The 23,768-nt window shown below is 43.2% G+C and overlaps 1 protein-coding gene across 9 annotated transcripts in view; it reads left to right on the top strand.

Moving 5' to 3' along the window:
- The window catches only part of MLLT10 (MLLT10 histone lysine methyltransferase DOT1L cofactor), a 191,994-nt gene that overhangs the window by 118,976 nt on the left and 49,250 nt on the right, over nucleotides 1-23,768 (top strand). For all 9 annotated transcript variants that reach the window (XM_073581823.1, XM_073581822.1, XM_073581828.1 and 6 more), the window contains 3 exons: nucleotides 3,520-3,778; nucleotides 13,684-14,256; nucleotides 22,985-23,163. In XM_073581823.1, coding sequence (XP_073437924.1) covers nucleotides 3,520-3,778; nucleotides 13,684-14,256; nucleotides 22,985-23,163 — 1,011 coding nt within the window. The remainder of the gene's footprint in view (nucleotides 1-3,519; nucleotides 3,779-13,683; nucleotides 14,257-22,984; nucleotides 23,164-23,768) is intronic.

Genomic DNA, 23,768 nt, shown 5'->3' with positions numbered 1-23,768 from the left:
TGAAGGTTTTTGTTTGTCCACCCATCTCTTGATGATTGACCACAAGTTCTCAATGGGATTAAGATCTGGGGAGTTTCCAGGCCATGGTCCCAAAATCTCTGTTTTGTTCTCTGAGCCATTTAGTTATCACCTTTGCTTTATGGCAAGGTGCTCCATCATGTTGAAAAAGGCATTGTTGATCGCCAAACTGCTCTTGGACGGTTGGGAGAAGTTGCTCTTGGAGGACATTCTGGTACCATTCTTTATTCATGGCTGTGTTTTTAGGCAAGACTGAGAGAGAGCCCATTCCCTTGGCTGAGAAGCAACCCCACACATGAATGGCTTCAGGATGCTTGACAGTTGGCATGAGACAAGACTGGTGGTAGCGCTCACCTGGTCTTCTCTGAATAAGCCATTTTCCAGATGTCCCAAACAATCGAAAAAGGGATTCATCAGAGAAAATGACTTTACCCCAGTCCTCAGCAGTCCACTCCCTGTACCTCTTGCAGAATATCAGTCTGTCCATGATGTTTTTCCTGGAGAGAAGTGGCTTCTTTGCTGCCCTCCTTGAGACCAGGCCTTGCTCCAAGAGTCTCCGCCTCACAGTGCGTGCAGATGCACTCACCTGCCTGCTGCCATTCCTGAGCAAGCTCTGCACTGCTGGTAGCCCGATCCCGCAGCTGAAACACTTTTAAGAGACGGTCCTGGCGCTTGCTGGTCTTTCTTGGGCGCCCTGGAGCCTTTTTGGCAACAAGGGAACCTCTCTCCTTGAAGTTCTTGATGATGCGATAGATTGTTGACTGAGGTGCAATCTTTCTAGCTGCGATACTCTTCCCTGTTAGGCCATTTTTTGGCAGTGCAATGATGACTGCCCGTGTTTCTTTAAGAGATAACCATGGTTAACAGAAGAGAAACAATGATGTCAAGCACCAGCCTCCTTTTAAAGTGTCCAGTGGTGTCATTCTTACTTAATCATGACAGATTGATCTCCAGCCCTGTCCTCATCAACACCCACACCTGTGTTAATGGAGCAATCACTGAAACGATGTTAGCTGGTCCTTTTAAGGCAGGGCTGTAATGATGTTGAAATGTGTTTTGGGGGATAAAGTTCATTTTCTAGGCAAATATTGACTTTGCAAGTAATTGCTGTTAAGCTGATCACTCTTTATAACATTCTGGAGTATATGCAAATTGCCATTAGAAAAAATGAAGCAGTAGACTTTGTAAAAATTAATATTTGTGTCATTCTCAAAACTTTTGGCCATGACTGTACTGGCTTGTCTCCTGGTAGCGCCTCCAGCCTCTGGACACTACGCTGACAGACACAGCAAACCTTCTTGCCACGGCTTGCATTGATGTGCCATCCTGGATGAGTTGCACTACCTGAGCCACTTGTGTGGGTTGTAGAGTCCGTCTCATGCTACCACAAGTGTGAAAGCACAACCAACATTCAAAAGTGACCAAAACATCAGCCAGAAAGCATTGGTACTGAGATGTGGTCTGTGGTCCCCACCTGCAGAACCACTCCTTTATTGAGGGTGTCTTGATAATTGCCAATAATTTCCATCTATTGTCTATTCCATTTGCACAACAGCATGTGAAATTGATTGTCAATCAGTGTTGCTTCCTAGGTGGACAGTTTGATTTCACAGAAGTGTGATTTACTTGGAGGAGTTTAAGTGTTCCCTTTTATTTTTTTGAGCTGTGTGTGTATATATATATATATATATATATATATATATATATATATATATATATATATATATATATATATATATATTATATATTATATATATTTTTTTTTTTAAACAAAAGTCTGGTAAAGGCACTGAAAACCCATCGCACCTAGAGCTATGACTTATAAAAGTGAGAATTTCATTCATTCCCAAAACGTTGCACATGTGGTCACTGCCGGAAAAACGTGATCCTGACCTAATGGAGAAAAATAATGAATAGCAGAATCCGATTACACATAGTGGTTCTATAATGAGTTTGAGAATATAGGGCAGATTTGCTAAAACTGGAGTAAAATTCACAAATTTTATTAAAAGATGCACAGCACAAAATGGAATTTATGTTTGCAGGTAGTAGACTTAGGATATGGGCAAAAAGCTGCATTGCTCTGTTTTCTATTGCACTTTTTTATATAATTTACTTGTGTATTTAGTGGAGAGTATATGAACCGTTCATCCAGAGCCGTCGTAACACCATTGGTAATAACTGAGAAGAAATGCTGATTGCTTCTTTCTTGGTGTTTCCTTCAAAAGAGCACTCGGCCGCCCTGGACTCTCTCGGTTTGGATCACCTCTGTAATTAGGAAGGCATGTTGAATGTTTTTATTGATTTGTGCTTTTATAATGTAATGATGGTAATTGATTGGAACAGATCACTACAAATTATGGTCATTGCAATGTTTGATACAACCAAATCTGTAGCCTTGGTTTTTATGTCTTTTGCTGGGCTATCGATTTTGGGTTTTTTTTTTGTTTTTTTTTTGTTTGTATCAGTTTTATTTGTGATAGTTGGAATAAACTGAGACTTAATTACTTTGCCCTATAGCAAGCTTGTATTTATCAGTATAGGCATTTAAAATACATAGGCTATAAAATGGGGAACACTTGTTTTTTTTTTTTTTTCCTTTTCTTTTTTTTCTTTGTGTTGTAATCTCCCCTACCCTTTTGGTTTATACATTTTGATCCATGCAGTTTCTGAAATTTACTTTCTCACAGAGCATTTTGTGTTGTGTATAATATAGATTTGTACAGTGTGCATTTTCATGTGTGTGTATACGTGCACATGTATGTATACACACACTATGTAACTATATATACACACACTATGTATAATCAGGGAAGACTCTCCCTTTTCAGTATGCGGCTGCAGGAATGATCAACTAATCACCCTGCGATCTGCTCCTAACATGTCAAGCAAAGAGCAGTTTTGACCGTGGGAAGCCACAACAGCCATTTGCTTCGCCCGCGGTGGCCACTTCAGGGGTAATATAGTATTACATGGAACTAAAGATGGGAAAATTGATTGGCAGGACTCTGGGCTATCGGCCAGGTCAGTAATCTGTGACTGCTGGACGGGTAGGCCTGCAAACCTCCTTACCTGTGGGCATTTCTAGCTCTGCTTTTGGTTAGCTGTGCTGGTGCAACTTTGTGCGTCACTCTGCAATAATAACGTTTCGCCAGCCTCATTAGTCAAAAGAGGAGCTGGGAATCTCTGAAGGTGAGGAGATTCACATGAAAACTCTGTGTGCCTCCGTATGAGATCACACATTGGGCGGTTTAGTATGACTGGTAGGTTTGTATGGGAGCTGTATTAAGGATTGCGGACTCGTGTGACTCACCGCCGCAATTTTTAGCAGACTCCATCATTTTGGACTGGTATTTCTTGACTTTGACGCCTGTAAACAATGTGAATATTCTTGTTGTAGTGTTTTTATGGGTGTATAATTTTGAGGTCCTACTGTACTAGAATCGATCACGCCCTGCTGCAGTGAAAAGCCCAATTAACCCTCTTGTATCCAACTTTCAGTCATATACCTGCGGCACCACCAACAACTTGGTGACAACCTCAGTAAAGCGTTTGGAGGAAACTGCAGCGCGGTTCACAAATGCAAATTTCCAGGAGGTTTCTGCACATCCGGCCAGTGTGAAAGATGCTCTGGAAACCCGAATGTCCGAAAGTAAAGCCAAGAAGACGGCGACTCACAACCCCATTCAGCGCGGCCGTAAGTCCAGCAGTGGGAGGAACACTACTGGTCCAGCCGCAGCAACCAGTCCCTTCCAGCAAGGTAAGGAATTATGTCCTTCACTATGAAAATAGGACAGAATTATTATGCTTGATGTAGTGATGTAAATTGGTCTACATCAGTTATATGTTTTCATAGCTCTTCAAATAAAGGTAATGATATTTTTTTTATTTTTTTGCAAAATTGTTGACCATGCTCATCATCTTTTTTTTTTTTGTACTGAACCCCCAATAAAAAAATGTAATTGATCGGTGGGGTAATCTGGCAGTAAGTGTTTAGTTTCACTGCAGTGCCTCTACAGGCGAAACAAAGTAATTACAGCGTTTCCACTGAAATCAATGGTCCCGTCATGTAATTCTTGGATGTTTCAAGTCACCCAGGTGCTCTCCACTCTGGCAAATAGTAGGGGGCCTAAATGGAGTAAGGTCCCTACTTTTAAAATGGTTTGGGGGACTTTAGCGAACAGTCTAGAGTAGGGAGTATTATAAAATATAGAAATAACCACTATTTACCCTCTGCAGCTTTGCTGCTCGGGGGGTCTCTGCTGGTCCTGCAGTGATGACTTCCTCTGCTTTATTCAGCCGAGTTCTGCAGCCAATCACTTGCCTCAGTGTGGTCCCATGCTATACATGGAGTTGTCACCATTGAGGAACGTGATTGACTGCAGTGGGTAATGTGATGGCTGCAGGGCCAGCAGTGTAGGAGTGTGGGATTCTGCAGGTAAGTTATTTTATTTCTTAACATTCCCTACTCTAGGTGACTTTTGTAAAACCTCAGAAATACTTTTAACTTCATAATCAATAGCCTGTATGCCTTTTCTAGGCTCACTAATATTATTTTACCCCATATACAATATGCTTCTCTTACAGGTTTATTTTTTTTTTCTAGTTTGTTTTTCTTGCAAGTTTTATTTGTAAGTAGTGGTATTTATTAAGCAAAAATAGTAAAAAAAAAAAATCTATATATATATATATATATATATATATATATATATATATATATATATATATATATACACACACACTCACTCACTGGCCACTTTATTAGGTACACCATGCTAGTAACGGGTTGGACCCCCTTTTGCCTTCAGAACTGCCTCAATTCTTCGTGGCAGAGATTCAACAAGGTGCTGGAAGCATTCCTCAGAGATTTTGGACCATATTGACATGATGGCATCACACAGTTGGCGCAGATTTGTCGGCTGCACATCCCTGATGCGAATCTCCCGTTCCACCACATCCCAAAGATGCTCTATTGGATTGAGATCTGGTGACTGAGGAGGCCATTTGAGTACAGTGAACTCATTGTCATGTTCAAGAAACCAATCTGAGATGATTCGAGCTTTATGACATGGCGCATTATCCTGCTGAAAGTAGCCATCAGATGCCTGTTCTTAGCTGAGAGGAGTGGTACCCAGTGTGGTCTTCTGCTGCTGTAGCCCATCTGCCTCAAAGTTCGACGCACTGTGCGTTCAGAGATGCTCTTCTGCCTACATTGGTTGTAACGGGTGGCAATTTGAGTCACTGTTGCCTTTCTATCAGCTCGAACCAGTATGCCCATTCTCCTCTGACCTCTGGCATCAACAAGGCATTTCCGGCCACAGAACTGCCGCTCACTGGATTTTTTTTTTCTTTTTCGGACCATTCTCTGTAAACCCTAGAGATGGTTGTGCGTGAAAATCCCAGTAGATCAGCAGTTTCTGAAATACTCAGACCAGCCCTTCTGGCACCAACAATCATGCCACGTTCAAAGGCACTCAAATCACCTTTCTTCCCCATACTGATGCTCGGTTTGAACTGCAGGAGATTGTCTTGACCATGTCTACATGCCTAAATGCACTGAGTTGCCGCCATGTGATTGGCTGATTAGAAATTAAGTCTTAACACACAGTTGGACAGGTGTACCTAATAAAGTGGCCAGTGAGTGTGTGTGTGTGTGTGTATATATATATATATATATATATATATATATATATATATATATATTATAAAAAATAAAATGTGTGTGTATCACCAACCAATCATGAAGCAGCTTTCATTTTACCAGAGCTGTTCAAAAGAAGCTGAGCTGTGATTGGTTGCTATGAGCAAGTTTTCCCACTTGACAACACCTCAGTATACACTGACATGGTGGGAGAAATCTAGCATCCCCGGGAACATAAGCTCCCGGCCATTGTCTGCCCCCCCCTGAAAGGAGCAGAGATCACATGACAGAAATGAATCCCCCCCCCCCCTCCTGTGCCCATATACCCATCACACATCCTTCATCCCGTAGGCACATCTTCCCTCTTAAAGGGATCATTGGTATGGAAGTCAGAGCAAATCCATCCAGCGCTTTGGTTTTGACCCCAGGCCTCTCTTAAAGGGAACCCTGGTATGGAAGTTAGGACCGTTCCACTCAGCTCTGTGGTTCTGACCCCAGGGTCTCTTAAAGGGATCATTGGTATGGAAGTTAGGGCAAATCCACTCTGCGCTTTGGTACTGACCCCAGGCCTTTCTTAAAGAGATCTCTGGTATGGAAGTCAGGGCAAATCCATCCAGCGCTTTGGTTCTGACCCCAGGCTCTCTTAAAGAGATCTCCTGTATGGAAGTTAGGGCAAATCCCTCAATGCTCTGATTCGGATCCCAGGGTTCTATTAAAGGGATCATTGGTATGCAAGTCACGGCAAATCCACTCAGCGCCCTGGTTCTGATCCCAGTCTCTCTTAAAGGGATCCCCGGTATGGAAGTGAGGTCAGATCCACTCTGCGCTTTGGTGCTGACCCCAGGCCTCTTTTAAAGGGATCTCCGGTATGGAAGTTAGTGTAAATCCCTTAGCTCTCTGATTCTCACCCTAGGCTTCTATTAAAGGGATCATTGGTATGGAAGTCAGGACAAACCCAGTCAGCGCTCTGGTTCTGACCCCAGGCCTCTCTTAAAGGGATCCCCGGTATGGAAGTTAGGACCGTTCCACTCAGCGCTCTGGTTCTGACCCCAGGTTGACGGGATGACGTTGGATATTAGGGGTAGTAGTCCGGTGGCTCTGGCTGATGGGATGATGTGGGATATTAGGGGTAGTAGTTCGGTGGCTCTGGTTGACGGGATGATGTGGGATATTAGTGGTAGTCTGGTTGCTCTGGCTGACGGGATGATGTGGGATATTAGTGGCAGTTGTCTGGTGGCCCTGGCTGACGGGACGATGTGGGATATTAGGGGTAGTAGTCCGGTAGCTCTGGCTGACGGGATGATGTGTGATATTAGGGGTAGTAGTCCGGTGGCTTTGACGGGATGATGTGGGATATTGGGGGTAGTAGTCCAGTGGCTCTGTCTGACGGGACGATGTGGGATATTGGGGGTAGTAGTCCAGTGGCTGGCTGACGGGACGATGTGGGATATTAGGGGTAGTAGTCCGGTGGCTCTGGCTGACGGGATGATGTGGGATATTAGGGGTAGTAGTCCGGTGGCTCTGGCTGACGAGATGATGTGGAATATTAGGGGTAGTAGTCAGGTGGCTCTGGCTGACTGGATGATGTGGGATATTAGGGGTAGTAGTCCGGTGGCTCTGGCTGACGGGATGATGTGGGATATTAGGGGTAGTAGTCTGGTGGCTCTGGCTGACGGGATGATGTGGGATATTAGGGGTAGTAGTCCGGTGGCTCTGACAGGATGATGTGGGATATTGGGGGTAGTAGTCCAGTGGCTGGCTGACGGGACGATGTGGGATATTAGGGGTAGTAGTCCGGTGGCTCTGGCTGACGGGACGATGTGGGATATTAGGGGTAGTAGTCTGGTGGCTCTGGCTGACGGGACGATGTGGAATATTAGGGGTAGTAGTCTACATCGCGCATACACTACTCACAAACATTTTGGGATATTTTGCTTTTCAGTGAAATTTATGGAAATGTAAAAAGTTCCTGCTACAGTGATATTTTATCATGAAATTAGGGCATTTAGGTAGAAGCATGCATTGGCGATTTCCTCATCTCAAACTATTTATTGAAACACAAGCCGACAGCAATGATGGGTATACCCCCCAAAAAAGTAAATGTCTCAATAACTTGTCATGTGGCCTTGAGCATCAATTACAGCTTGACAACATCTTATGCTGTTCACAAGTGGAGTTATTGTCTGCTGGGGTATGGCATAACACTCTTCTTGAAAGGTGGCCCTCAGATCATTGACGTTTTGGGGTACAGAGTTATGAGTCTCTACACAACAACTCATCTGAGACTCGGGTCTGGAGAAAGTGCAGGCCACTCCATTTGAGGTACTCTAATCTCCACTAGTTCCCTAAGGATGCGACCTCGACGAGCTGAAGCATTGTCGCCCATGAAGATGAATTTCGGCCTGTGTTCATGCAGAGGCACAATGACTGGATTAATAATGTTCTTCTAGTAGTGGGGGCTTGTCATTGTACCATTCATAGAGTATAGGGCAGTTCTGTATTGACTACACTCACCTGCCCTCACTGTAACACCACCGCTACGAAAGGCTCATCTGGGGACAACAGTGGCTGATGCATAGCGCTCTCCTTGAACTCTCCAACATCGTTGGCGGCCATCATTACTGTTCAACGTAAATCTTTCATGAGTGAACAGCACTGAGACCCACTGGTCCCTCTTTCAGCGTAGCTGCTCACTGGCCCGTGCATGATGTTGACGCCTGTGCCTGGTGGTGTGGCCAGGTGCCTTGCTAGTCGTCTAGCGCGCAGACCATGTTGATGTAAACTGTTTTGAATGGTCTGATGTGACACTTGGGTTCCTCTCGTCTCCCCTAAATGTGCCTGGAGTTGTGTGGCATTCATCATCCTTTCTGAAGGGCATTGTTCACAATGAAGCGGTCATCAGTGTGGGATGTGGCCAAAGGACGTCTACTTCTCTGCCTTTTTGTGACTCTTCCAGTTTCTCTCTCTGTTGCAACCTGCTGAAGACACTCTAAGCTCAGTGGCCATTTCCATCTGAGAACATCCTGCTTGAAGCCTCACAATGACAAAGTACTGCTCTTCAGTTGTTGGGTGTCGTCTTGGTCTCATGATGTCAAAATGTGAACAACGTGATGTGGAGGACTGTTTAATACCAATTCTAATTGAACCCCAAAACTTATTGTTCTATTCATGGATCAAAGCCTGTTCTGAATTTTGCCATCAAGCTCCTTGTTAGAGAACAGAAAATGATTATTAGTATTATTCCAAGATCTATTGATTTAAAATGTATTTTGTTTGTCGGACAACTTCATTAAGTTCACCTAAAAAGGTTGGAGTGCATTTTAGGATAGTCCTGAAATTTCAGCCATAGAACAACTATCCCTAACTTTTTGCGATTAGTGTTTTTATGTTTTTGGTGTGTTTTGGTTTGTCTTTGACACTGCTTGTGGACCCTAGGTACAGATTCCAAGTATCAGATTGGCGTTTGCACTGAGGAATCCGACCTCATTGATAGTAGTAAGATACTAGTGCTCATAATAAATATCCAAAGATAGTTTTAGGGTATGTGCACATACCCTTACATCTAAGATTTTCTGTAAAAAAATTTTTTTTCCTTCCCTTTCAAAAAACATGATGAAATGATCTGGCACACTATTTTGGCACTAGATCCAACTCTTCCATTTTGTAATTCCATGTCTGCTGTAGCACTTTTCAGATTTTGTCATACCCAACATAATTCAGTTGCTGTTTAAGAGGGGAAAAAACACATTTTGCCGAAATTCTTCCATGGCTATATGGGTTTAGAAGAAGTTATAGAATCTTAATGAGCTCTTAACAGCAGCTGTAAAAACAAAAGGCTGGAAGAAAGACAGATGGTGACAGTCAGATCGGCTAATGGAAACCCATTTTACATAGCTGCTAATTAAGTGACAAAATAGTGGTTGTCTTAAAGCTTCTCCTGTAAAGAGCCCAGTAAGAGCTCTAATATTTACTACCGATTTGTCAACTTTTTTGGCGGAAACCAAAGATCAGAGAAGGTTGGGAAAGGACATGCCAACTTTTTTCTTTTCAAGCCCTGTTCTTTCTTAGAGCTGTTAATTTAAGCTGCGCTTGGTTTGCATTGGTCGGAAATCCAATAAAATATTGTATAGGATTATCATTGAAATATTTAGACCTGGTGAGCTAATGACTGGTTAGGTGATTTTCCACAAGCTTTAAGGTAATGGGTTATTGACTGACCTCATTTACCTGCACAAGTTATTTAAAGGGTTTTTGGTTAAAGGGGTTCTCCCACTTCACCTTTTTTCTCGCTATCCACGTGGCAATGTTAAAGGGGTGTTCCCATCTCCAATATCCTATCACAATCTGTAGTTGATTAAATAATATAATAACAAATACCTCCAATTAGAAATGTATAGTTCTTATTTGCTATGCCTCTTTCCTCATGGCAGGCATTGCAGGACCTTGGGAATCCATGGTTACGACCATTAGCTAACTGTCACTATATTAGTGGTCATAACCATGGATACCTAAGGTCCTGCAATGCCTGCATGTGAGGAAAGAGACATAGTGAATCAGAGGAACTGTTCTACATTATAACACCTACTACATATTTGGATAGGATCTTGGAGACAGGAATACCCCTATAAATATAATAAAATCAGCCGGTATTCACCCTCCTGAGGTCCTGCACTGCGTCTCTGCCACTGATCCAGTGATTGTTCACTGGCTGAAGCAGAGATATCATGTTAACAGCGCTGCAGTCAATCGTTGGATCAGCGGGTAATGTGGTCTACATGGCAGAGCACTAAGTCAAGTAATTGACTGCAACGCTGTTGCCACTGCACTGATGATTGTATTAATTTCAATAAAAGCACGTTGATGGTGTGCAGAAAGCTGGAGAGGGAAACTCCTAATTATTTTGGTTCTATAAAATTTCAGATATCCCATTGTGTTTTTATTTTCTTTAAAGCATGTTTCTTTGACCCCTTATTAACGACCATCGATGCGCCTTTTAACGGAGGCAGTTAAGAGAACTTAAATCACAGCACCGCTTCTTAATGGCGCTGAGCAATAAAGGTATAGCGCCCCCCCAGAGTCGGAATTTCTCCGGGGTATCGGCTACCAGGGGTAGCCGAGACCCCAGAGAACATGATTTGGGTCAGTTTTTACCGACCCCTGTGATGCGATTTGTTTAATGGTAGAACGGCGACCGCAAAAAAAGGCACAATTTTCCATTTAATGTCTCTCTCCTCTGATGTGATCGCTCATCAGAGGAGAGAGAAATAGAGTCCCCCGATTTCCCCCTCCCCCCAGTACCTCAGTTGTCCCTGCAACCTCCATGAAGTACCCTGGGCTGTCCCTTCCGGGAGAAAATGGCAGGCGCATGCGCAGTGCGCTCGCCTAGATCTGCTGGCTGGTACCCGGCAACAATAGGACATTTTTCCTATTGGTTCATTTTGATCAGTGTGATAGGGTCTATCACAGTGATCAAAATAAAAAAAAAAGTAAATCATACCCCCCTTTATCGCCCCCTTAGTTAGCGGAAAATAATAACACAAAAAAAAATGTATTTCCATTTTTCCATTAGGTTTAGAGTTCTTTGGGCTTAGGGGTGGGTTGGGCTTAAGGGTGGGTTGGGATGAGGATTGGAGTTAGAATTTGGGGGGGTTTCCACTGTTTAGGTACATCAGGGGGTCTCCAAATGCGACATGGCGCCACCATTGATTCCAGCCAATTTAGCATTCAAAAAGTCAAACGGTGCTCCCTCCCTTCTGAGCCCTGGCATGCATCCAAACAGTGACTTTTCCCCACATAAGGGGTATCGGCGTACACTGGAGAAATTGCACAACAAATATTGTGGTCCATTTTCTCCTGATAGCCTTGTGAAAATAAAAAAACTTGGTTACAAAGTAAATATTTTGTGAAAAAAGTAAAATGTTCATTTTTTCCTACCACATTGCTTTAGTTATCGTGAAGCACCTGAAGGGTTAATAAACTTCTTGAATGTGGTTTTGAGCACCTTGAGGGGTGCAGTTTTTAGAATGGTGTCACTTTTGGGTATTTTCTGTGATATTGACCCCCTTTTAACGCACTTCAAATGTGAGGTGGTCTCTAATGAAAAAAAAAATGGTTTTGTAAATTTTGTTGAAAAAATGAGATCGCTGGTCAACTTTTAGGCTGTGTGCACACGTTGCATTTATTTTTGGGTTTTCAAGGCGTTTTTCCACTGCGGAATTGCCGAGAAAACGCATCCCATGCAATCCTATGGGATTCCGCAATTCTGTGCTAATGCTGCGGATTTTTCAGCTGTGGAATCGCATAGCGGAAAAATACGCAGCATGTTCATTATTTCTGTGGAATCGCGGCGATTCCGCCGCTATAGGATTGCATTGAAATGCTCTCTTTCCGCATGTGGCTATGCCCACCATGCTTATAGTGTGCGCTTCATGTGCAGATGGCACCCGGGGTCTGGAGGAGAGGAGGCTCTCCTCCAGGCCCTGGGTACCATAATCCTGTAAAAAATAGAATAAAAATAAAAAATAGAGATATAATCACGCTCCTGCGACCCCCGAAGTCCTTCCCGCCTCTCGCCACACTCCCAGCATCTTCTGGTCCCAGTAATGCTTTGCGCTAATGACTGCTGATGACGTCGTGCTCTCGCGAGCGTGACATCTCAGGTCCTTCGCGCAAAGCATTACTGGGATCGGGAGCGCCGCAGAGCAGATCGGGGGCCATCGGAAGGTGAGAATAACAATATTTTTTATTTTTAACATCCTATCTTTTACTTTTGAGGCTGCATAGGCAGCCTCAATAGTAAAAGTTGGTCATGCTTGACAAGTGTGACCCACCTGTCAATCACATTTCCAAGCGATGCTTCAAATCGCTTGGAATGCGCAAGCACTCTGCAAGCTAAATATGCTTGCAAAGCGCTTGTTTTTCGTGGGAAAACACATGCGAATTTGCATGCGTCTTACCCGCTGCGGGAGCTGCGAAAATGCTGCGGCTAATTCCACAACATTTCTGCACGTGTGCACATAGCCTTACCCTTATAACCTCCTAACAAATATTGTGCTGATGTAAAGTAGACATGTGGGAAATGTTATGTATTAACTGATTTGTGTGCCACCACTTTTTGATTTAAGTGTACAAAAATCACCAAATTTCCGTGTTTTTTTTTTTTCCCCCCATAAACGCAAGTTATATTGAAAAAATGTTACCACTGACATGACATGAAGTACCATATGTCACGAAAAATCAGTCTCAGAATCATTGGGACCCATTGAAGGGTTCCAGAGCTATAACCTCATAAACTGACAGTGGTCAGTATTGTAAAAATTGGCTTGGTCATTAATTACCAAATTAGCTCTGTCACTAAGGGGTTTAAAAAAAATTGCAACATTTTGCATTAAAGGGGTTTTTCTAGTACTGGGATAAGGGATAATCCGTATCAGACTGGTGTGGGTGATGGGTGTTGTGCCTTCGCCAATTAATGGATACCTGTTACGTGAAGCAGTTCTGTACACTGTTTTGTGGCCGTTCTTTGGTGCTGCCGCTCCTCTCGCAATGAAATGAATGTGATTGGAGTTGCAGTACCTTAGAAAAACCGCTACATGCTTTACAGAGCTGTGCTGAACGCTGTCAACATCCGTCAGTCGCAGCTCCCAAGTATCAACTGATGGAGATGGCGGATGTTGCACCCCCGCAGATCTGATATTGATGACCTATTCTAAGGATATTTTCTGTCTTATCCCAAGAATATTTCTATAAGAGGCTGGCTGCTACTGTACAGACCAAGAATACTTTGAAGATGGCTGCTTTTCATCTTCATATCTGCAATCCCAATTTTGTACCCAAATTCTTCTGGTGCGGTTTATGACTTTTATCACCACATTTTCCAATCTCTTTTTCTATCAGAATGGTAAGAAAATTGACTTCAATGTAAGACTCATTAGTTTTAGAGTATGTTACAGTAGGCTTGTCTCTGTCCATTAATATACTGTCCATTGCATTTATTTTATACCTTCCTTTGTTTTTGTTCCCAGGTAGTTTTTTAGGAACGCCGAGCAGTGTTAAGTCGTCTTCTGGAAGTTCAGTGCAGTCACCCCAGGATTTCCTGAGCTTTGCCGATTCTGAACTGCGTACTGATGGCTATCATCACCCACCACAACTCCCATCAACCAAAGAAGCTTCCAAGCTGGAGCCACCAGGACTTCAGGAAATGACAATGAGCAGTTTTAGTTCCTTAATGGGCCTTCCATCAAATCCACTTATGTCTTTCCAGACCAAAAACTTTGATAGTGTTCCCGGAGACTATATGAATTCAAGCCTTACTGTATCAGGATACAAGCGTGTACAATCCTCCATGGTGGAAGAAGAGGTGGTGAAAGAGAAGAGGAGGAAAGGAAGTAAGCCGAGTAAACATGGGCCTGGCCGGCCAAGAGGGAGCAAGAATCAAGATGGTATGTCCAACCTGTCTGCTTCCTCCTCTTCACCAACATCCTCCGTGGCCTCTGCTGCCGGCAGTATAGCCAGCTCTGGCCTGCAGAGGTCTCCTACATTGCTCAGGAATGGCAGCCTCCAGAGCCTAAGCGTTGGCTCGTCTCCTGTTGGATCAGGTGGGTGAAATGACGTTTCTTCTGCTTATGTGCATTCTGCGTCCCCTGACGAATTGCTTTCTCCTGTTTTATATATGCTGTCCAGCCATTGAAGTACTGCTCCGTTCACATCTCTTGTCCGAACCTTGTGCTGGTGGTAAATGTTGAGGGTATTCCCATAAATATACCCCCAACAGAAGGACCTGGCGAATGGGCCCATAAATAATTTAATATAAGAATATTTCTACTTAAACTATTGGCATGGCCACTTGTGAAATAAGTCTACTGTGCTGTACTATCCCGTTCCAAAAAAATATAATACCGTATCTCAGCACGACTTCATTAGATGGAGGCCAATAGTGTCCTTATGGTCTCCGTCAATTAAATGGGGGTCATTGGATATATTATTCAAAGCTTTTCTCATGTACCTGCATATTATAACTTAAGGACAAAATGTGAACAGAGCCTTAATACCTCCAGACACATCACATTAAAATTGTCTTACCAGCTGACCATCTAATTTGTATGGGTGGTGAGGGGGGGTCTCCTGACTCATGCCCTGACAGGTGATCCTTTTGTTTTCTTGGTAGATAAGCTGCTGTCAGTCATTCATCTGTATTGGGAAGTCAGGGAGAAGGCTGTAAAGCTAAAGGCCTTATTCACATTAGACTGACTGCCAAACCCGCCAATATCTGTCTATGTATCTATATATCTATGTGTATCTATGTGTATGTTAAGCCGCCTCCAGGAATCTCGATAGCGGAACACACTACCAGAATGTTGTGTATGGAGGAGTTGTGAGAGATCGCTGCTGTCAGATCAATCAGCCAAATCATCGTTCTGCCAGCAGCTATTGTCTATGTGGCCCTTGCGGGCATGTGGCAGATCACAATCTTCGATGTCTGGGCAACCACAACTTGACATAATCGTTCTGTTTTAGCTGATGACGTCACATATTGATTTAAGAGTCCCAACATTTTTCTCCTTCTCCTATCAGCTTTTCCTTCTGATACTATATACAAGGCGCGTGGGCAAATTTAAAGGGAATGTCAATTCATTTTTATATTCCCCTGAGTTTAGATTTGCCTACAATACTTTTAGTAGGTCACTTTTATTTCCAGCCACCCACACAAGAACAAGAGTTAATTTTAGATATCTATCAAAATGTTGATAGTCCTCGTTGGATTTTTTTTTTTTTTTAGTTTTACTGGGTTTTAATAGATAAATAGCTCTTGCCAAATCTGCATCAATGAAAGCCCTGACCATGGGCTCGGATCATGACCGGGATCGATCACTGATCTATCATTTTCACTTAAAGCATTGCCACCCCAAAATGTAAACATTCATGTACGGCAGAAATTGTCTTAGGAAATCCCTGATGTAAGGGGTTAACAAGCAGGACGGCTTGGATTTACCTTTCCTAAAGCGCTCTTTTTCTTTCCCCTCTTTTGTGTTGGGGTCTGTAGTGAGAATGGAAGTCACGGTTTGGTTAAGGTGGAGACTGAATTGACATAAGTGCACTCTACGTAACTCTCCTGATGCTGTATTGATGAGATTTCATATCCGCGCAACCTTCTTTCTTTTTTTTTTTTTTTTATATAGCGTAATGCATTAATTCAATGGCTAGGTAGGAGGTCTTTACATCTGAAGACCATTTTCTCCCTTGAACCGACCAGAACCCACAAGACTGGATGTAAATGGGCTTTTAAGCCGCCGCACTGGTTATTGAATGACATTTTATTCCTCCGTGCGTCTGCATGGAACGGCTCCTTTTTCAAGGAGAAAAGATGAAGGGTGCCATCTTTCAGAGGGAAGTCTGCAGATTAAAACACAATTGCACTTTCAGAGTCTGGAAATCCAGGCCCTTGTTCAGCTCCACAATAGCTCGCTACACAAATAATAATTTAATGGCTACTGCAAGCTCTATGGAATAACCAAGGCTTTTAGGCCTTACATGCAAGAGAAGGTCCCGAGTCAAGGTCAATTCCACCAAACTGTTATCGGGGTAAATCCAAGTTCACATTGGGCGGTCACGTGCTGGCGAGTGTATCCCAGAGCTAAAATAAATTTTATATTTACTATGTAAATATATATACATGTATAACAACACCGTATTTTCTGACTAAGGGACGTAATTTTTAGCAAGGAAAAAATCTTGCTAAAGAGTGTGTGTGTCTTTTAGTCCAGAGGCAGTTTCCTCTGTGAACGATAGGAGCGCTTCCTTCCCGAATACTGAGAGAACTGTGCAGCCACCCAAGTCTCACTCTGATTTATCAAGTACAGGGCAGGAGACGAGGCTGAAGGGGGGACCTGCATAGATCTCCCTATGCCGCAGGTCTCCACAAAGTAGAAAGGGAGCAAGAGCTCGAAGTTACTGATTAGTTGTAGGAAACTTCCATAAATTACACGGGTATGTGATCTGTCACATGCGTGCAAGGCGCAAGACTGGATGCAATAAGAAGTCCTCTTTAAACCTGATACTGAGCTACTCGTAAATTACATTGCTATGGGATGTTTTTAAAGGGGTCTGTATGCAGTAGTGCAGCGCTGTGTGAGCTTTTGTGTGTGCAGGAGTGATTTGTGTATGCAGCATTGTCAGTCTGTGTAGGCAGCAGTATGTGTGTGCGCACGCAGCAGAGGGGTGTGTGTGTGCGCAGCAAAGGTGTGTGTATGTGCAGTGTGGGGAGTAGAGTGGAAAGGCTCGGCTTCCATGCTGCTCGGTTAAGTGGTTTGCATTTTTTGGCAATAGATTCTAAAAGCTGATTTGTTTAATGAGATTATAAAAATCTAATTTTGGCTGAAATAAGGAGAAGCCGGCACGACACTATGCAAATGGCACAGGCCATTGTAAACTGGATGTCATCAAATGTTTAATTACCGTCCTGTCTGTTATGCAAAGCAGAGCAAACATCGCGGATAGGTGATTTTAGTGTAAATGGGAGGATTTCCAGCATATTGGCGTTGATGCATATTTATCAGAGCAAATTGCCTTTCTCTATTGTATTCCTCCCCGGATTTCCTTACATTAATGCTCCCACCAATTGTAGTGTTGTATCGTACGTGGGCAGTGATGACGCGCCCGTCACTGTGATGGGATAGGGAACGCCTTTCTTTTGTCAGTGCCTGGGAATATACCCAAAAGATGATGACATGATATATGGACCCTTCCGAAAAGGGGTCACAACCCAACAAGACATTGAATTTATTAATTTTTATGAATCGGAATCTGTTTCATATCGTCACTGGATGCAGTTAAAAAACGTGTCTTTCCATCTCCAAGCTCCTATCCCAATATGTAGTAGATGTAATAATATTAGCAAATACCTCCAATTAGAAATTGTAGTATAGTTCTTCTGATTTGCTATGTTGCTTACCCCTTGTGCAGGCATTGCAGGACCTTAGGGATCCACAGTTATGACCACTGATTTAGTGATTGTTAGCTGTTAGTGGTCGTAACCATGAATACTACTGCAATGCCCTGCACGTTCAGTAAACAACTTGGTGAATCAGAAGAACTATACTACATTTCTAATTGGAGGTATTTGCTAATATTATTATTATTATTATTATTATTATTATTATTATTATTATTATGATTATTATTATTATTACTACACCTACTACATATTGGGATAGGAGCTTGGAGATGGGAATACCCCTTTAAGAAAAAAGTTTTGATGGTCTAGCGTCCAGTTGGGTCCTCCATGGCAGGCAAACCAGGGTGGTCTTCATTCTGTGCCCCACTTCCTGGAAACTATTGCGCTTATTAGGCCTCTGGGTGGCTCAATAAGTGCAAGAGGTGACCAAGATGCCAAGGATCCCAGGTGCAGAAGTGAAGACTACCTTAGTCCGGCAGCTATGGAGAAGCCAATACAATAAGCACTTTAAAGGGGGTTTTCTCTACCTTGGCAATAAAATGATTTAAAGTGTACCACTGCTAGTACCCCTAGTGTTCAGCTGTGTTCTGTGGGGACACAGCAATAAATGTTTAATTTCCTTACAGCACCACCAAAGGGGGTATTGACTATTACACATTCCATATTCTAATCCATAGGTGGTTTGTGCAGGCTAGGACACGACCTCCTGAGGGTACGTGCCCACAATCAGGATTTGCTGCGAATTTGGCACTGCGTATTTATGCAGCGTCAATCCCGCAGCGGCCAGATGTTACAGCATAGTGGAGGGGATTTCTAGACATCCCATCTCCGCTATGCGTGCATAGTCACCTGTGGATAGCCCGCGGACACCGACATGCGGTGCGTCTTTCTAGTCCGCAGCATGTCAATTTCTCTTGTCGCTACTCTCCGCAACAGAAATGTAATCAATAGAATGTATTGAATGCGATAAATCCTATCGGCTCAGTGGTCGCGTGCGGTTTTACCAGCTTTCAATGGAAGGCAGCGCTTCGAATGCAGTGAACACACTCTGCGTCCAAAGCGCTGATAGTCCCAGATCGTGGGAATGTACCCGAGCGAGAGACGCTTTTTTATAAAGAGATGATTATCCTAGACAGAGGGCCTCTGTATTACCTCAAAATTCACAAAGTGGGTATAGGAAAATGGGGTTTCCAAGCTGATGCCCCCCCTTTAGCCAAGAAAATATAGTCTTGCATGCCAATAATAAAAAATATATATATTTCTCTACAATGGTGCATTTACAGTGACAGATTATCAGGAACGATAAATTGCGGTGTGAACAGATCTCCAATCATCGTTCTTGGCAGCACTTCATCCTGTGAACAATTCTATGCTGCATCTACAGTGCATTTTCCACAGAGAAACCCAACAAACTGGCGATCCCTGCATGTGTTACGGCTGTGTAACAGCTGCGATACATGCAGCTGCGGGGACTCGGACGTATTTTTTGAGCACGCTGATGTCACTCGGTTAGCACTCGAGCATGCTCAGATAACACCTTATCCGAGGTGGCTACAGTTTTCGGAGCAGTAAACGGATTACTGGAATCTTCTGAAACTGGACTACTGACGATCGGATGATCATTGGCCCAACCTAAACCTAAAAAACTCAAAAACCTACTCCGTATTCCGTGTTTTTTTTTTTTTTTTTTCCCCCTCCCTGAATATTTGCACAATCTTATCTTACATGTGTACAGATTATATACTATTGACATGTAATATATTCCGATATTGCTCATTATACAAGGTGGGCAGACCTCTTCTTCCTCAGGAGCAGATTTGTCACATTTCAATATTTACCAGGTTATTTATGCATAACATATAACACACAGAGTGCACAAATAGTATACAAAAGCTAAAAATCTTACTAAAATCCACTGCTCTCATCCCAGGGTCCGGCTGTTAATGAATGACAGGTCACTCTATCTCCTTGTGTGTCTGATGCCCAAATTAGTTTGCACAGTAAATAGGGCCAGGAATTTGTGGTGCTCCACGAAGGCTGCGTACACTACTGGATAATTAAAACAAGGCAAGAGGCCCCCCCCCCCCTTCATTTGATCGCTGGGACACTCTCTGCCTTTGAAGAAGCGGGGAGAGATTATTTCTCATTGTCAAGGAAACATCATGGCTTGATAAATTTATATTAAGCGTAGATCACGGCCACATTTGTTTCACTGGACGCTATGTGATACATAAACCTGAAATGACATAATACATAACATAAAATACAGAACATAATTTTTTTTTTTTTTTTAAAGTTGACAACCCCTTTAACTTCAAATCCTCTGAGTCAGCTACCTAAACTTGCGCTGATAAGTGGTCTTCTATGGAGGCAGTCTGCATTATATAGGGTATATGTAGTCTCTTTTTACCAATGGGCTATTATTTAGTGGGAGGAATATACATTTTATTTTTTTTCCCACAGTTCTTGCACTTTTATGTAATAAGTCTTGTATCTACTGTATTGTTTATCTATACACGGAATAAATAGCTGGTTGTATGGCAAAAAAAATTAGGCAATCGCCCTATTGGAAGCCATATTCCTTAGTGAATTGGTGGTGGTGGTGGGTGCAGTGAGCAGCCTTTGACCTGTTTTTCACCCTCTTCCTGCAGTAGTAGGTGTCAAAGGAGAAAGGGAGCGCACATTCGACCTCACAGTCTTCCATCATACTCTTCTTTGTGCTCCCACAATAAGACGGATGGGTGCCAACCTTTACAGAAGCCCCGTGAAAAGGCTCCTACCTTTCTCCAAATGTTGTGATTGATCTGTTTTGTGCATCCCAACAGGGTTTATTCAAGTGCTGAAAACCAGCTCCGTCCCTCTCTGACTCTTGAGTGATCTACCTCTATAGATCTAAAATGTCCTAAATCGTAGCACACGGAGGATAAATTAGGGGACTTTATGCATTTCACAGATGGCATCAGTCCGAAGTGAGATTAGGATCAATAGCCGCGCTTCTGTTCCTATTTTGTGATAAGTCTTTAGTTTTTATTTTGTTTTTGCTTTTAGTAATTTTCCCCTTTTTTTTTGTGGTTTCTTGTACTTGTAATTTGTCGAGGTGTTCTCATGAGTAATTTAATTTTTTAGCTTTCTTTCTTTTTCATTGGCTTTCTAATCAGAGTTTTTAGATTATCTGAATTTCCGTAATATCCGTCCAGTCTTGTAGGAGTGCGTAGATATTGGTTGCACTTTTTTAGATCATGCTGATTCTCCATGTAACAATCAGGGGTTCGATGTGATGGTGTCGTGCCCTAAAAACAGAAAGTTGGCGAAAAATAATTGCACAACCCCAGTGATTTCCTGTGGATAGAAATAGGAGAGACCTTAATAATTCTGTATATGATTATTTTGGGACTACAGCAAAAAAAAAAAAGACTAATTTTTTCAATATGATAGGAAATAATTGGGATTGTGGTACGACCACAATTTCACAACAATTCACACACTTGGTTGTAAAGTAAATCAAAAGTTTACTGGTGGTTACTTCTTTATGCCAAAAGTTGAAAGATGGTCAAACCCCATGATTTGGGACAAATCGGAGGACTGACTGTGTATGGGGTGTCATGACTTTCCTCTGACAGCAGATGTCAGGAAAAAGATTTGTTTATAATTGCTGGAAATAAGCCAATGTCAGAGATGGCTGACAGCGGCCTATTACCCTCTCTTCCGAGATCTTGAGTATGCTCAGCTGAGCCGGTCATACATGTATAGGGTGAAGCTTTTGATGAGTAGCGTTAGGAGTTATTGCATCAGTTCCAATAATAGTATTTTTTGCAGTACAGTTGTATGATTATTATAATCTCTACCTATTTATCATATATACTCTTGTATAAGCCGACCCAAGTATAAGCCGACCACCCTAATTTTGCCACAAAAAACTGGAAAAACTTATTGACTCGTGTGTAAGCCTAGGGTGGAATCCATAGAATCTGCCCCCATATGCTGCTCCATAGTTTATGCCCCCATATGCTGCTCCATAGTTTATGCCCCCATATGCTGCTCCATAGTTTATGCCCCCATATGCTGCCCCATAGACTATGCCCCCATATGCTGCCCCATAGACTATGCCCCCATATGCTGCCCCATAGACTATGCCCCCATATGCTGCCCCATAGACTATGCCCCCATATGCTGCCCCATAGACTATGCCCCCATATGCTGCCCCATAGACTATGCCCCCATATGCTGCCCCATAGACTATGCCCCCATATGCTGCTCCATAGACTATGCCCCCATATGCTGCTCCATAGACTATGCCCCCATATGCTGCTCCATAGACTATGACCCCATATGCTGCTCCATAGACTATGACCCCATATGCTGCTCCATAGACTATGACCCCATATGCTGCTCCATAGACTATGACCCCATATGCTGCTCCATAGACTATGACCCCATATGCTGCTCCATAGACTATGACCCCATATGCTGCTCCATAGACTATGACCCCATATGCTGCTCCATAGACTATGACCCCATATGCTGCTCCATAGACTATGACCCCATGCGCTGCTCCATAGACTATGACCCCATGCGCTGCTCCATAGACTATGACCCCATGCGCTGCTCCATAGACTATGACCCCATGCGCTGCTCCATAGACTATGACCCCATGCGCTGCTCCATAGACTATGACCCCATGCGCTGCTCCATAGACTATGACCCCATGCGCTGCTCCATAGACTATGACCCCATGCGCTGCTCCATAGACTATGACCCCATATGCTGCCCCCCAAAAAGCCATACTCGCCTCTCCTGGGCCCATCGCTGCTGTCTGCCGCTTCTTGTGTCAGCCAGCAGAGGGGCGGCGCGCACTAACCACGTCACCGCGCTCCCTGCTGCCTAAATGTCACTGACACAGGATGCAGCAGAGACGGCGGTGAGCAGCGATGGACCGGGGGACAGGTGAATATCGCTATACTCACCCATCCTGCCGCTGTCTCTGCAGCCTCGCTTCTCCACTGTCTCCCTTCCTGTCTTCAGTGGTCACGTGGTACCGCTCATTACACTCATGAATATGCGCATATTCATGAGTGTAATGAGCAGTACCACGTGACCGCTGAAGACAGGAAGGGAAGTGATACAGACAAGGCGTGCACTCTGTGGCTATGAGATAGGTGCAAGCTGAACCTGGAACTTAGTCCAGATGGTCATCCAGTGAAGAGAAAACAGCTGCACTCTGGGAAATTTCGATTTTCAGTGCAAAAAATTTTTTTATTGCAGACACCACAGGGGAATAGTGCGTTGAGGTGTAATAATACATTTTCTTCCTTTGGAAATTCGCTTTACCAAGGAACATACGGTAATCTGTTTTCTGATGTTTTGTATTTCAGGTATTTTCAGCAGCACCGATGTAGCAACGTCCTTTCCCAGTGCTTTGTCAGGCTCCAGCACACCAGTTTCCAGTTCTCTTGTATCACAGTTATCCACTGCTATTCTACAACCTGGAGGATCCTCGTCCCCATTGCCCTCCTCTTCAACTACTGCCCCTGCCAGCACTACTACAACTCAGGTAGGATGGCATCTCTACATGGCAGACTAGTTCTGAGAATGCCTAAGGCTATGTTCACACTTTGCGTTTTTGCTGCTTTTTTTAATGCAAATTTTAAGCCGGGTTTTACAGTACCATCGAAAGCTGTGAGATTTCAAAAATATCATGTACTCACATTGTTTTTTTTTTTCCTGACTGAATTGGAAAACTGCTGCTTTTTTAAAACTGCAGTATGTCACTTTCAGCGTTTTTTTAGCGTTTTTTCACCGATAGAAAGCAATGAGTAAGTGCAAAAATGCAGCAAAAAACTAAGGTATCAGGTTTTGCTGCGTTTAATTGAAAAAAAAAGCATGTGCAGCAGTATGTGAAACCCATTTATTTTTGTGATTTTTCCCAAATGTAAGCCATAATGTCCTGGTCTCCTCACCTGAGATAGCAGTTAGGATTAGAACAGTTCAATTAAATTAGTGATATGTGTAATGTAAAAATTGTCTGACCAAGGTGTGAGATTGAACAATAGCTGACCAACTCATGGGCTGACCAATGTGTGAAAGTAAACCATGTCCCACAAACTCAAGGCTCTGCCGATGTCTTAGGTAAACTATTCCTGACCAATTCACCTCCCC

This window comes from Dendrobates tinctorius, unplaced genomic scaffold (assembly GCF_039654945.1).
Source record: "Dendrobates tinctorius isolate UK_male_01 unplaced genomic scaffold, ASM3965494v1 ptg000070l, whole genome shotgun sequence".
NCBI lineage: Eukaryota > Metazoa > Chordata > Amphibia > Anura > Dendrobatidae > Dendrobates > Dendrobates tinctorius.
This window is presented reverse-complemented; position numbering and strand designations above follow the sequence as displayed.